General features: G+C 39.9%; 1 protein-coding gene across 1 annotated transcript; it reads left to right on the top strand.

Moving 5' to 3' along the window:
• The first annotated feature begins 5,128 nt into the window (after positions 1–5,128).
• On the top strand, positions 5,129–13,676 carry ift57 (intraflagellar transport 57 homolog (Chlamydomonas)). The gene is made up of 11 exons (XM_083665427.1): positions 5,129–5,614; positions 5,858–6,032; positions 6,280–6,398; positions 6,652–6,742; positions 7,086–7,157; positions 7,450–7,572; positions 7,733–7,804; positions 9,253–9,384; positions 10,310–10,372; positions 10,543–10,609; positions 13,085–13,676. The coding sequence occupies exons 1-11, from the start codon at positions 5,460–5,462 to the stop codon at positions 13,261–13,263; spliced, it is 1,248 nt and encodes a 415-aa protein (XP_083521553.1). The 5' UTR covers positions 5,129–5,459; the 3' UTR covers positions 13,264–13,676.
• The last annotated feature ends 409 nt before the right edge of the window (positions 13,677–14,085 follow it).

Raw genomic sequence — 14,085 nt, 5'->3', positions numbered from 1 at the left:
CATGCAGGTGGGTTAATGTCTTTGCAGTCATCGTGTGTCATTATAAAACCATTCAAACTTGTATGGCAAAATTTCAAAGGACACCAGAATAAATAAGGAACTTGCAATTCGTTGTGCTTTACAGGATCCCCCTGGCATACAGCTGTATGTTTCTGTGAAGGTGGTGGTGCTGAATGGCGTTCGGCTGAACAAGCACAGGTGCCGGCGAGGCAGTAACTCTTTGGAGGGGTTGCACGCACACCTGTACAATGCCATTCCTTCACAGAGATGTGGGATTATGCCATTCCAAGTGAGTAATAAAAAATAAATTAAAAAAAAACACTTCGATATAGCGTAGTTTCAATGATGCATTTTATTTCACAGCTTTAGTCATCGCTTCTAAGCATATACAATAACAGTCAAAATGGTCATGTGTTTCAGGTATACCTGATGGCCTTTGCTGTGCAGTGGAACAACCGCATGGCATCACTCCGGGTTGCTGGTGGTCAGGGTCGGCAGACGTCGTGCATGGACGTGCGACAGATCCAGCGCATCAATCAGCAGGCCGAGGTTATCTTCGGCAAGGATCACGTCCTGGAGCCCAACTTTGCTGCTCCAATGCCCGTCCCTGATGCGTACGAGCACCCAGACGAGGAGGAGCTCCTTGGCGTGGAGTATGCCATGTGCCAGTCCACCAGCTTCACTGCTAGGGACTACTATGTCCAGAAAGGTACAGTACTTAATCACACACTTACGCAAGGTTATCCTTAGTTATCCATAGTTTTTCATGCATATTCTAGCAGTGACGACAAACATGGTATAAAGTTAAGTTTTAAAAGCAAAGAAGCAAAGAAACCGTGCATATTATTGAATGAATCCACAAGTGGTTGTTGTAACTACGCAGACACATTTGTGATTAGTACAATTACATATTTGCAGTTGAGGAAGAGCAGTCTCGTGAGGAGTCGGAGTCGGAGTTGGTTGAACAGGAACAAGGTGAAGATGAGGAGATGGCAGACGAGGGTCTTGGCATGTCTGCAGAGTCAGAGGAGGATCCTATCGACAGCGTCTGTAGGAAGCATGCCATCCTAACCCAGGCAGAACAGGTGGAGGAGGAGGATAGTCCTGCTCTGCAAGATGTGCTCATGAGCCAGAGACATCTGCATCTGCCAGGAATAGAGGAAGTGGAGACACTGGCCTTGCTGCTTCTAGAACTGGCAGACGACAGCGACCTCCACCTAGTGCCAGCCGACCTCAGGCAGAAGATCACCACCACCGCCAGCTCTCTTCACGAGCATGACAAGACCGCCGCCCTATTCGTCAAACAGTATGAGTCCAGGTGGGGCTACACCTTGTTTGGTCGGTGCCTTGTTTGAGTCAGTGTTTCAAAGTGTTTTAGCAAGTAGAGCAATACAGTCAGCCTATTTATTTATATTGTAGTTAAAAATGCACTTTGTAGTTTAATTAAAGAATGTTCTTGTCTTTTTTTATTATTTATATTGTAGTTAAAAATGCACTTTGTAGTATTTTTTTATACAAACATGTTCTGGTCTATGTCCAATATCCGGTCCAATCTAACCTCTGTTTCAATCTAACACTATTCATTTACATACCCTTTATTGTTAGTTTATGTTCAATTAATCGGTGTTTTTGTCATGCGTGTCCTCGTGCCGTTTTTTTGTGTGCATGTCCTTGTGATGTTTGTATGTCTTTGTCAGCTCCATGTTTAACTAAATGTTTGTAAATGTTTGTCTCTCGTCATCTCACTCATGGCCTGTACCTTGACGTGGTGAGTGGGCTTTCAACTAAACAGGTCTACCTACTTGTGTTTGTGTGTCATAAAAATAATATATCTGTGCCCCATACATGGAATCTGAGTGCATATGTAGTAAATGGAAAAATGTGCATGTTGAAACCTTTACATTGGGTTCTTTGTAAATTTTGAATGCATTTTCGTTTCACAAAATGCACTGTTCTCATGTCTTATTCAGTAACTGTTGGTGACCATCTGCGGCATTTTAGCAACCACACTCTCGCAGTTCGTTGGGACGAAACACATTCTAGTTAAAGAATAAAACTGTAATACTATTTGGTAATTTGTGAATAACACTTTTAAGTAATAGTATAAATAAAAGTATTATAAAAGTATTTCAAGTATTTTGGAGTCTCTGTATGCTTGGGTTTCAGAAAAAAAGAGGAGGGTGGGACATGTCAAAAATGATTGTAGGTGAAACACCTAGAGTATAAGCTCTAAGAAAATACTTTTACCAACACCCAGTTTATTAATTATGGGCTGCATGGTAAGTAGGATGGTGGGGCATATCTCATGTCACACATCATAACACGAGGTGCAAGCATTCAGAAATGGTATGGTTTGTATGATCAGTTTCCCCTTATAAAGGGGAAATACACTATGGTATTTTTTGGTCAAAGCAATGCATCAATGGTGATCAAGTATTATAGACTACAATTTAATCTGACTCCAATAAGATGAGTAGGTTGACCTCGAATGTAGTTTATCAACTAATAACACATGAGTAAGGCTAAGAAGGGCTACGGAGGAAAGAGATATGAATGGTGGTTTATTTAACAGTTACCAATAACCTTAAATGTAACCAAGTAAACCAAATGAAAGAAATCAAGTTACATAGGTTAAAACCAGATAAAACAGAGAAGTTGTCTTTGTGTCTTCTCCCAGACTCTGAAGTGTCAATATGCATTGCTAATTAGATTGTGCTGACTGCACCCCCTGGGTGGTCATTACAATGAGTCGTGTGAATGGCTCAGATGTCTTCCAGACAAAGTGAGAGTGCATTAAATACATTCTTACACCCTTTATAGTTCAGGCCAAAAATGTAATAATTGTACACTTTTCCACCTAAATATATAAATCTCATCAATCTACATACCTGTTTATACCTGTTTATACTGTTCATACGGCATTCCATTTTTATATTTATTCTGCTATCTACCCTATTGTTACTGTTAATACATATATACTGCTAGACTGCATTGCCTATACAGCTCATATGCTGATACACTGTTCATACTGTAACCTATTTATTCTGCTTATAATGCTACTGCTATTCATTTACTGCTTACACTGCACTACTATACTATACTGCACTACTTACTGCTCACATACTGCACTACTTGTATATACTGTTCATTGCACTTTCTGCTTTTTGCACTTCTGGTTAGACGCTAACTGAATTTCGTTGTCTCTGTACTTGTACTCTGCACAATGACAATAAAGTTGAATCTAATCTAATCTAATCTAATCTAATCATTTACATCAACTCAAACTATGCAAATAATGCAAACAACATTCAGCAGCCAAGTGGATTTCAATCAATTCTTATACATGACATTTCTGTAAATAAAACTTCAGGCCAGTGAACACCAGGGGGCATCCTTCTTTCTGATCAATTTTCATCCGATCCCAGGTTGAGCAATAGGGACTTGGGGGGGTCATGAGCCTTTGCCTGGCAGTCTCCCATCCAAATACTAACCCGGCCTGACCCTGCTTAGCTTCCGAGATCGGACGTGTTTTTTTTTCTTCATTTTTTATCTTTTATTTTATTAATTATTATTAATTACATTTAAATATTTACATTATATACAAGGAAACATACTATTTTGCATTCTTATTTCATCTTATTCTAACAATCAGCATTTCACATATGCAATTCAAGACAATGATTAAAGAAAGTGCAAGTCGCTTTGGATAAAAGCTAAATGCCATATATTATAGATAGATAGATAGATAGATAGATAGATAGATAGATAGGATGATAGATAGGATGAGGCAGGGGTAGTTCAGTGGAGTGGGTAGAGGGTTGGTTAGTTGACTGGTTGAGAGTGGCTTCAGTGGAGCAGAACTAGTAGCAAAGAGAGTGCATTGTTGTATAACCATTCTAAGAATGTGTTCGGCAAGTTTTTTTGTCCTGAACAGTTCATGGCAGTTGCAGCAACAAAGGAGCTCACAGAATGTTGGCCTAAATCAACATTCCATCATGTTAAAAGATGAATAGGTATAATAAGATTAATTGTAGTTTATTAGGTATCAAAATGTTTTTGTCATTGTTGATAACCTGGACTTTTTGTCACATTTTACAGTTGAAGGTGGAAGAATTGTAATAATAATAAGTCGAAGAACAATACTGAAAACTGAAGCAAGCCCACCTAGAACTGTATATAAGATTGCAAAACGTAGCAAGGGAAATAGCTAGCTAGATATAATTAGCAGGGAAAATAGCTAGCTATGTATAATAAAAAAGAAAACCCACCAGGTTCAGAGCGACGCGGACCGGAAGCTAGACCCGAGTCAGTTCCCGACAATAAGATTTCCGGTTTCTTTTTCGCGACTTAAAAAATAAAAGCGCGAGGTAATAGATCACTGTAAAGTAATGGGATCACAATATTTTTCATGAATAAAGGAAATATTACAGAAAGTATGTACAATTTCAAAAAGGTATTTTGAAATCATGTGAGTTTCAACTATTAGCAGTGTCATAAAGTGTCAGAAGTGTTTTTTGATTTTTACTGTTGTCAGGCAGTCTATTTCTAATTCAGTAAAAGGCCAAGAACACTATGTATGACACCCCTCATGGTTGCGATTCATATTCTAGAAGTGCTGCTAAATAGAGTAATACTTGGAAAAGTATTACACACAGTCCATTATGTGTCCCCTATGCAGTCTATGGGAGGCACTTTCAACTGTTGGGCAACAGTCAAGGGCCAACAACACTTTGTATGACACCCCTCATGGTTGAAATTCACTTGATTCATATTCTAGAAGTGTAGTTGAGTAGATTGGTAGTAAAATTATTTGTGTACAGTCCATTATGTGTTCCCGATGTAGTGCAGCAGTCTTTCATCAGGGTAATTTGGATATTAGAGGAATTACAAACCCTTAAAAACACAAATAATACATTGAGAGGATTACATATTTATTCCCAGATATAGTTACATATCATTTGTGTTTCCTTTATCCATATTTAGTATTTCTAAATGTTTTAACAAGTTTAAAGTGGGCGCTTTTATTTTGAAGAAATCCTCATTTACATAGACCCGAGCTAAGTGGCCGGAGATCCATTATTGTCGTTCACAGAACATAGATGATGCAAGCAAGCAGCTGAGGTCCAGCCAGCCAGCCGCACCAAAATTAGTTCATTAAAACCCGAAGAGGGTTGGTTAAACCAATTTCAATGCAAAACTGCTAGCTAGCAAGCTGAACATATAACGGCGATTAAATCACACACACAAATAATCACTTAAAGTCAAATATTTTGTTGATAACCGTAGCTTACGTTATCACATTTTCTGGTTAGCTAAGCTAGCTAACTTGTGTTGCTTGACAACCCATGGTAACCAAAACAAACTGAGAATCGTGCAGAGCAGCTTCAGAAATTGGTGAAACAAAGTGAGTTGTTAGCTAGCCTACGACAAGTGTGACATTTATACAGTTAGAGAAAGAGATGGCAGAAGACAGTAGGCGAGGAGAAGAAGATGAACGCGGTCCTGGAGCAGCATATCAAATGTTCGTGGTCATGGAGGACCTGCTGGACAAACTGAAGCTTTTGGATTACGAGGAGGAAGTTCTCGCCAAACACAACATGAAAGCTTTGTCCAGGTTGGCCAGCAATACAATAGATATACAATATAGACAATCCAGCTAGTTTACCTCACCATGCATGGATGAGTAATGCATGGCTAATGATGAATGTCTGCATGGACTTAAATCACATCTCGCTATATCGGCCTACCATATTAGCTAATAGACAATGACGTTTCCTCAGTTAGAGGCAAGTGACCAAATGGCGTTGCTTTTTCCTTGAGATGATCAGTTATATAACATTGGTTGCTTCTTTCACAGGCATTACTTTGCTTCCAGTGCCTACATGCCATCGAATCCAGGCGAGCAGTTCTACATGTTTACCATCATCGCATCTTGGCTCATCAATGAAGCGGGGAGACCCTTTGAGCAGCCTCAGGAGTATGATGACCCCAACGCCACTGTGTCCAATGTTCTCTCTGAGTTGAGAGCTTTTGTAAGCACTGCTCAACTTCACTACTCTATAGTCTTGGCACTCACAATACCAGACTAAACAGTTGTCTTCATTTATTAATAACACCTCTGTTCCCTGAATAATAATATATTATCTATTGAGCCTTTTTAGGCCATGTTTCATTTGTTTCCATTGTTCATAACCAGGTTTGACATGGTAGAAGATCCACTAGCTTGTTAAAGTGTTTCAATAACATTTAAGAATATGATTCATGCACATTCTTATCCAGGGAGGACTGGTGGACTTCCCTCCCTCCAAATTGAAAGCGGGCTCAGGGGAACATATCTGCTATGTGCTGGACCGGCTTGCAGAAGAAGTTCTGAAGAAGAGGGGCTTTGTCTGGAGAAGGTAAGGTTACATCAATATATAGAAAATAAAACACTGGATTCAAAAGTAGACTCCACACTGTATCGTTGCTGTAAGAAGCGGGGCGACATCTGCCAGAGATGGGGAAATGATTCACATGTTAACATTTTTGTCACAGAGCTATCATAGCCCTTCTGCAGCTACTCTGTCGCATAGCTGTGCATAGACAGTACATGAGCAGATGCCTGTGGAATTGCTGGTGAGTGCCAGTGCAACCACTATTCTCTTTTCCCAGGCCACACTACCCCACAGAAGAAATGGAGGAGGAGTCTGTGATGGAGGGTGATGCAGAACTGACACTCAGCAAAGTAGAAGAGGAGATGACAGTGCGTATCCATATAGCCCAATAAAATTGTATGGCTTTCCTTGCTTGCCACTTTTTCTGTGCGCACGCTGATTTGAAGAGGTTTTATAGGCTAGATGCTGCACTTAGTTGGGCTTTCAAGTTTCAAGTTTATTGTTACGTCTCATACACAAGTGCAGGGAGTAAAATTCTTAGGCTTGGTTCCATGACAATGCAGCCTACAAAAATACAAATAATGCAAATGATACATAATACTGATTAGTCGTCCTCATAGTTTATGGAGTATTGGAGAACAGTAGGTATATTTCCCCATTACAATATTAGAAACTGTGTTAACTCAAATGCATTTGTTTCTCTCCACAAAGGAGGAACCAGATGACTATGAGGAGGAGAATATCATTGATCTTGAGGCTCTTAAATCAAGGACTATTCAGAGCGTGAGTTTCTTTTTCAATATCAGCCGCTACTAAGTTATAAAACAATGTAGTTGTACTACCCCAATAAGAAACACATTCTGTTTAGATGTGAATACTGTTTATTACTGTCCATAAAAGTGTAATTTTCTTGTTTTCATGTAAAGCTATGTGTCCTGGTGTATTTTTTTCATCTTAATGGGGTTATCTGAATGTAAAGGATACTTATAAAAGGGCTAATAGAATTTAATGAAATACATGGCTAATTTCTCTTGTCTTTCTCTCACTCTCTCTACTTCCTCCTTCTTTTCCACAGGAAGCCAACTTGTCCTCAAAGCCTGATGTTATATTAGAATCTAATACAGACGCTGCAGAGTGGAATCTGGAGGTGGAGCGGGTTCTCCCCCAACTGAAAGTCACCATCAGAACAGATAATAAGGTTGTTGTTGTTGTTGTTTTTTTTTGGGGGGGGTGGGTAACAGGAAAGTGTTCAGAAGTATCACAACGTCCGGGCATGTCAGCAGGGTTAAGCAAGGAGAGAGTGTGTAGATTAGCCTGGTCCATATGAGACACTTAAACAATACTATGTCCTTTTTCAGGACTGGAGGATCCATGTGGACCAAATGCATCAACACAGAGATGGGATCAAGTCATCACTCAAGGAGGCCAAGGTGAGCTTTAGAACATTGCGCCCTGCCCTTTGTATAAGAGTGTATCATGTCATGATGGAATTAGGGTTGCAAAGGGACGGAAACTTTCCGGAAACTTTCCATGAAAACTTTCCATGGAATTTTGGGCATTACCCCTATTACAAAGCACATGGGGGCACATAATGTATTTTCGATGGGTGGAAACGACAAGTTTATATAATAATGTAATTTGGTGAATTACAGGAAGTTCCAACTTGCAGCAAGTTCCAACTTAAGTCCATAATTAAACCAAAGTTAAATACATAAGTCATTGATTTAAAAAGAAAAAAAAAGAAAAAAAAGTAGAGATTGAAGGTGTATAAACAAATGAGATGACAGCACACGTAGGACTACTGCGAGCGTCCAAAAGAAATAGAAACAAGGTTGCCCTCAAAGCTCCCGGGAGAAGAGTCACATGCTCGCCCGCAACTGGTGAGATTAAAAAAAGAAGAGAAAAGAGTGAGATCTCCTTTTTGTCAACGTTTACTCGTATTTTAGCGGATAGTGTGAATTTGAACGAATGCATGACAGGGATAAAACAATGGCAATAGACATTCAATGTGAAAATTATGTTATTGCTCATTTGGCTACTTTTTTCTTTTTTTTTCTTTTTTTTTTACAATTACTGTTTTATGTTTTGGGGGGGGGTAGATTCTGTTATTGAATGGATAATCTGGGGCAATGTTACTTCATAAATTTTATTTGTAATAGAAGAGTAATAAAGGTGTCAGCAAAATATTATCAGTGTGCAAAAAAACTCTTATTTCCCATAAATTCCCATGGAAAGTTTCCACCTTGAAAATCAGGTGAGTGCAAAATGGCGTCAGCCTACAGTAGTTACTACTTGACAAAAATGGAGGATACAGAGAAGTTGATTGTAGCTGTCTTGGCTTATGCCGAACTGTATGATGCCTCTTTGCCAGCAATCCATCATCATAGAAACGACAGAATTGCATGGATCTTCTATTTATACACAGCTATTGTCCTTCCAAAAATCAAAAACTGACCTGTTGGATATTTCATTTGTTATCAATAAGTATTTACAAATGACAATTGAGCTAGAATGATGATCTATGCCCCATTTCACCCCTATTTGATTGATTTTATTTGTAGTACATTTCTACACAGGCTGGGCTATTTATTTTAAATAAATTACGATTATGCATTATCAAATAAATTAAATTGACAATGTATTTACATGTTATAAAGACATGAAAACTTTGATTGCACAACAAACTTGATTGCACAACAAACTTGATTGCACATCCTAACATGCTTCCGAAGCGTATACCTACATGCTTCCAGCAGCCTCTGGTGGATTTGCCCCGTAAGACACACAGCTTTTCCACACAACAACTCATTTTGACCAACAATGTGAAATATGTGAAAGATTGTACACTGACAGGTTTTCTGTGTTTCTGCTTTGGCAGGGTTACTTAGACAAGCTGCAGGAGGAGATTGGTAAGACTCTGGAGAAGGTGGGCAGCCGAGAGAAATACATCAACAACCAGCTAGAACACCTCATCCAGGAGTACCGCAGTGCACAATCAAAACTCAGCGAGGTAACATTCATATTAAATCTGTACAAACTGACTGAACCAATCAAGGTCTTGTTGGTCACTATTAGGAGCACCTGATCCAGTCATACTGTACTGTGTATCAAGTCAAGGTTTACAGTGTTTCTTTTGTCGGAAGACCCAAACCCTTTGATTTTGTTCTCAGAAATTGTTGTCAGAACATTGATCAAATGCAATGGCAATGTTCTGGTATGCTCAGAACATCAGTAGTTGCAGAGTTGCTGCTGAGTATGATTTATTCCCTAGTAGGGGTGCCAAGCCAGTTTGCTTGTGCTTTTGCAACTCTCAGACGCTGTTTTGGTTGACTGGAGAGCAGGAGAGGCTGGTGGAGGTAGAAATCGGAGGACGGGTTCATTACCATTCCTCATTCCATTCCATGCATTACAATGAGCCCGTCCTCCGATTTCTACCTCCACCAGCCTCCCCTGCTAGAGAGACTACTGTAGCTCTAGCTTTTATGAATGCCGAGACAATCTTGCGCCCAGGCTACTTATCCTCTGATCTATCTGCAGGAAATGCATCTCCTAAACTAAGATCAGGGTTCTCCCTAAATAATGTAAGTGGTGCTGCACCACCTTGTCGACTTAGCTCTGCCACTATGTAAACATTTCCAAGCAAATGAAACTGAAGTAACGATATACCATAGTAACTATCTTTGATCGCTCAGGACATCGTTGTGAAAAGTGGAAGCAAAAGTGGAAGTGTTATGTTCCTCAGCATTTTAGAGGTATTTTTGGCGCATTTTTACACAAATTAAATACAAGTCCGTTTTGATAATACAATGCTGCGCCATGCTGTTAAAAAATCCTGGGGAGAACCCTGAAGATGTAAGTCGTGATTTGTGTTTTGAACAGACCCAAGTATGTAAGGTCTAAGTAAATGTATTCCTTTTTTACTTTTGTATTCCCAGGCAAAGGAGCGCTATCAGCAGGGAAGTGGTGGAGTCACAGAGAGGACCAGAGTTCTGACTGAGGTGAGTGACACTGTAGTATTTTGGCTATAATATCAAGATGATGTCATACGTATCTATTAAAGGATTAATGTTACATGTTGTCCTTTTGAGATACCTCTATGTTTTTTGTGTTCTTTATGAAAGAGGGATTATTGGTGAAGCCAGTACCTAAGTGGCATCTCTCATTCCAGATCACTGAGGAGCTTGAGAAAGTAAAGCAGGAGATGGAGGAGAAGGGAAGCAGTATGTCTGATGGAGGTGAGTGTCCATACAAATGGACCAGATTAAGCCTTCTACAAATGGCACTGCACCTGCTAAAAGTTGCTTAAATTAATTTTTTAATGTTCTGTTGAACTGAAGTGTTCAGCATTTTCTTATCTCAGAACCGAGAATCTCATCTGTCGATTGTGATTCTTGGGGTGTAGGAAGTAAACACTGTCCCCATTCCGCCCTGCCCTCTGTTTCGAACCTGACTTGCACTAAATGAATACATGGAGTTAGCTGTACAGTGCATTCGGAAAGTATTCTTTTTCCACATGTTGTTATGTTACAGCCTTATTTTAAAATGGGTTAAAAAAAATGTTTTCCTCATTAATCTACACACAATACCCCATAATGACAAAGCGAAAACAGGTTTTCGAAATTGTTGCTAGTTTATTAAAAATAAAAAACTGAAATATCACATTTAGATAAGTATTCAGACACTCGAAATTGAGCTCAGGTGTATTCTGTTTCCATTGATCATCCTTGAGATGTTTCTACGACTTGATTGTCCACCTTGAGTCCACCTGTGGTAAATTCAATTGATTGGACATGATTTGGCACACACCTGTCTATGTAAGGTCCCACAGTTGACAGTGCATGTCAGAGCAAAAACCAGGCCATGAGGTTGAAGGAATTGCCCGTAGACCTCAGAGACAGGATGGTGTTGAGGCACAGATCTGGGGAAGGGTACAAAAATATTCTGCAGTATTGAAGGTCCCCAAGAACACAGCAGCCTCCATCATTCTTAAATGGAAGAAGTTTGGAACCACCAAGACTTCCTAGAGCTGGCCGCCCGGCCAAACTGAGCAATAGGGGGTGAAGGGCCATCGTCAGGGAGGTGACCAAGAACCCAATAGAGGGAGAAGGGCCATCGTCAGGGAGGTGACCAAGAACCCAATGGTCACTCTGACAGAGCTCCAGAGTTCCTCTGTGGAGATGGGAGAACCTTCCAGAAGGCACTCCACCAATCAGGCCTTTATGGTAGAGTGGCCAGAAGGAAGCCACTCCTCAGTAAAAAGCATATGACAGCCCGCTTGGTGTTTTCCAAAAGGCACCTAAAGGACTCTCGGACCATGAGAAACAAGATTCTCTGATCTGATGAAACCAAGATTGTACTCTTTGGCCTGAATGCCAAGCGTCATGTCTGTAGGAAACCAGGCATCGCTCATCACCTGGCCAATACCATCCCTACAGTGAAGCATGGTGGTGGTAGTGAAGCATGGTGGTGGCATCATGCTGTGGGGATGTTTTTCAGCGGCAGGGACTGGGAGACTAGTCAGGATCGAGGGAAAGATGAACGGAGCAAAGTACAGAGAGATCCTTGATGAAAACTTGCTCCAGGGCGCTCAGGACCTCAGACTGGGGCGAAGGTTCACCTTCCAACAGGACAACGACCCTAAACACACAGTCAAGACAACAGGAGTGGCTACGGGACAAGTCTCTGAATGTCCTTGAATGGCCCAGCCAGAGCCTGAACTTGAACCTGATCAAACATCTCTGGAGAGACCTGAAAATAGCTGTGCAGCGACGCTCCCCATCCAACCTGACAGAGCTTGAGAGGATCTGCAGAGAAGAATGGGAGAAACTCCCAAAATACAGGTGTATCAAGCTTGTAGTGTCATACCCAAGAAGACTTGAGGCTGTAATCGCTGACAAAGGTGCTTCAACAAAGTACTGAGTAAAGGGTCTGAATACTTATGTAAATGTGATATTTATTTATTTTATTTTTAATAAATTAGCAACAATTTCTAAAAACCTGTTTTCACTTTGTCATTATTGGGCATTGTGTCTAGATTGATGAGGGAAAAAAATATTTTAATCCATTTTAGGATAAGTCTTACAATTTCTACTTTCCTTTCAATGGTGTTCCGAAATGTAGATTTTTGTAGGTTTATTTTATTTTTTATCTGATATTTCAGCCTCATAATGGCTTCCCTGACTTTCATTGACTTCTCTTTGGTCCTCATGTTGACAGACACCAATAGCAGACTCCAAAGGCAAACGCAAAGCCTAGAATCAATACTAGACAGCTCTCTTATGACTGCATAAATTATGTTACGGAACACACCTGATGAACCAGAAACACCTGTCAAGCCAATTGTCCCATCACTTTTGGGTACCCTGAAATAAGGAGACTATGCATGAAAAGTGTTGTAATTTCTGAATGGTGAAACCAATATGTACACAAATACCATCAAATAAAAGCAGAGAAAGCAGCCAAAAGAAGAAAAATCCCATTACTTACACAGGACACTGTATGTATTTTAATACAGTGCACTGTGATTTGACTTCAACAATGGGAAAGTTACAGTTCTTGATTGAAAGCCACATACATACTGCCATTCTTCATAATTTAGTAAGATTTGAAATCTATTAGAATGTTCAAAAATGTCTCAGTGGCTCTGCTTGCTACTCTTTCTTTTATCCTCTTTTACATTCACATCTCTCACCCTATCTGTTGTCTTTCAGCCCCTGTAGTCAAGATCAAGCAGAGTCTGACGAAGCTCAAGCAGGAGATAGTTCAGATGGACATCCGGATAGGGGTAGTCGAGCACACACTACTGCAGGCCAAGCTGAAGGAGAAGTCCAATATGACCAGAGACATGCATGCCACCAACATCCCAGAGCCTGCCATTGGTGCATACTGATATCAACGTAGTACTCACAACCAGTTCACTGAACTTTTGTCGGTACTAAGCTATTATGCACCTGAAATAACCTTTTGTAACAGTTATGTTAATTAATCGCAGATGGCCTCCATCTCCATAACTGTGGTTAGTGTGAGCTGCACATACAAACTGAACACCACCAATTGTTGTTCACAGACATAAACGTAAATGACCACGTATTATGGGGTTGCACATCATATATGATAGTGTTCTGACGCCTTGTCTATGTGTTTCAATTTAATTTGTACTCCGTTTTCACATGCATTCAAATGAAAACATGATTATGGTTCTGTATATATTTGTATTTATTGAATACAGTTTGTATTACCTAGGCTATATATTATACATACAGGATATAATTTTGAAATGTTCCTGTTTGTATTGGCAATTGAACATTTTGGTACAAATAAAAGGTTGTATTAATTATGATTTCAAATTGTATTTTGTTGTTGTGCTTAGGGTTAGGGTTATGGTTATGATGCCATTCTTGGATCACAATTTAGATTGTTTCAAAACATATATAAACCTAATGGTTCACAAGAGGATGTAAATGTTAAATCAACCTTATTTCTACCGAACAACTGAAATGAAGACTGTAGATCAGTGGTTATGGAGGAGCCTCACAATAAGTCCTAAAAACAAATGGCCACTAGATGTTGCTGCTGGGGTACATACAGTACTGAAACAATGGGTTACAACTCTAAATCCTATGTGTATTTGTGAAGCCTCATTGTATTGCAGTAATGAATCTGGCATTAGTTCAGGCACTTTAAATCGAACAGCACAGCTGTCCATCAGGTG

The sequence above is a fragment of the Argentina silus genome, assembly GCF_951799395.1.
Source record: "Argentina silus genome assembly, chromosome: 1".
In the NCBI taxonomy this organism is placed as follows: domain Eukaryota; kingdom Metazoa; phylum Chordata; class Actinopteri; order Argentiniformes; family Argentinidae; genus Argentina; species Argentina silus.
The sequence above is the reverse complement of the archived record's forward strand: the minus strand, read 5'-3'. Positions and strand labels throughout refer to the sequence as shown.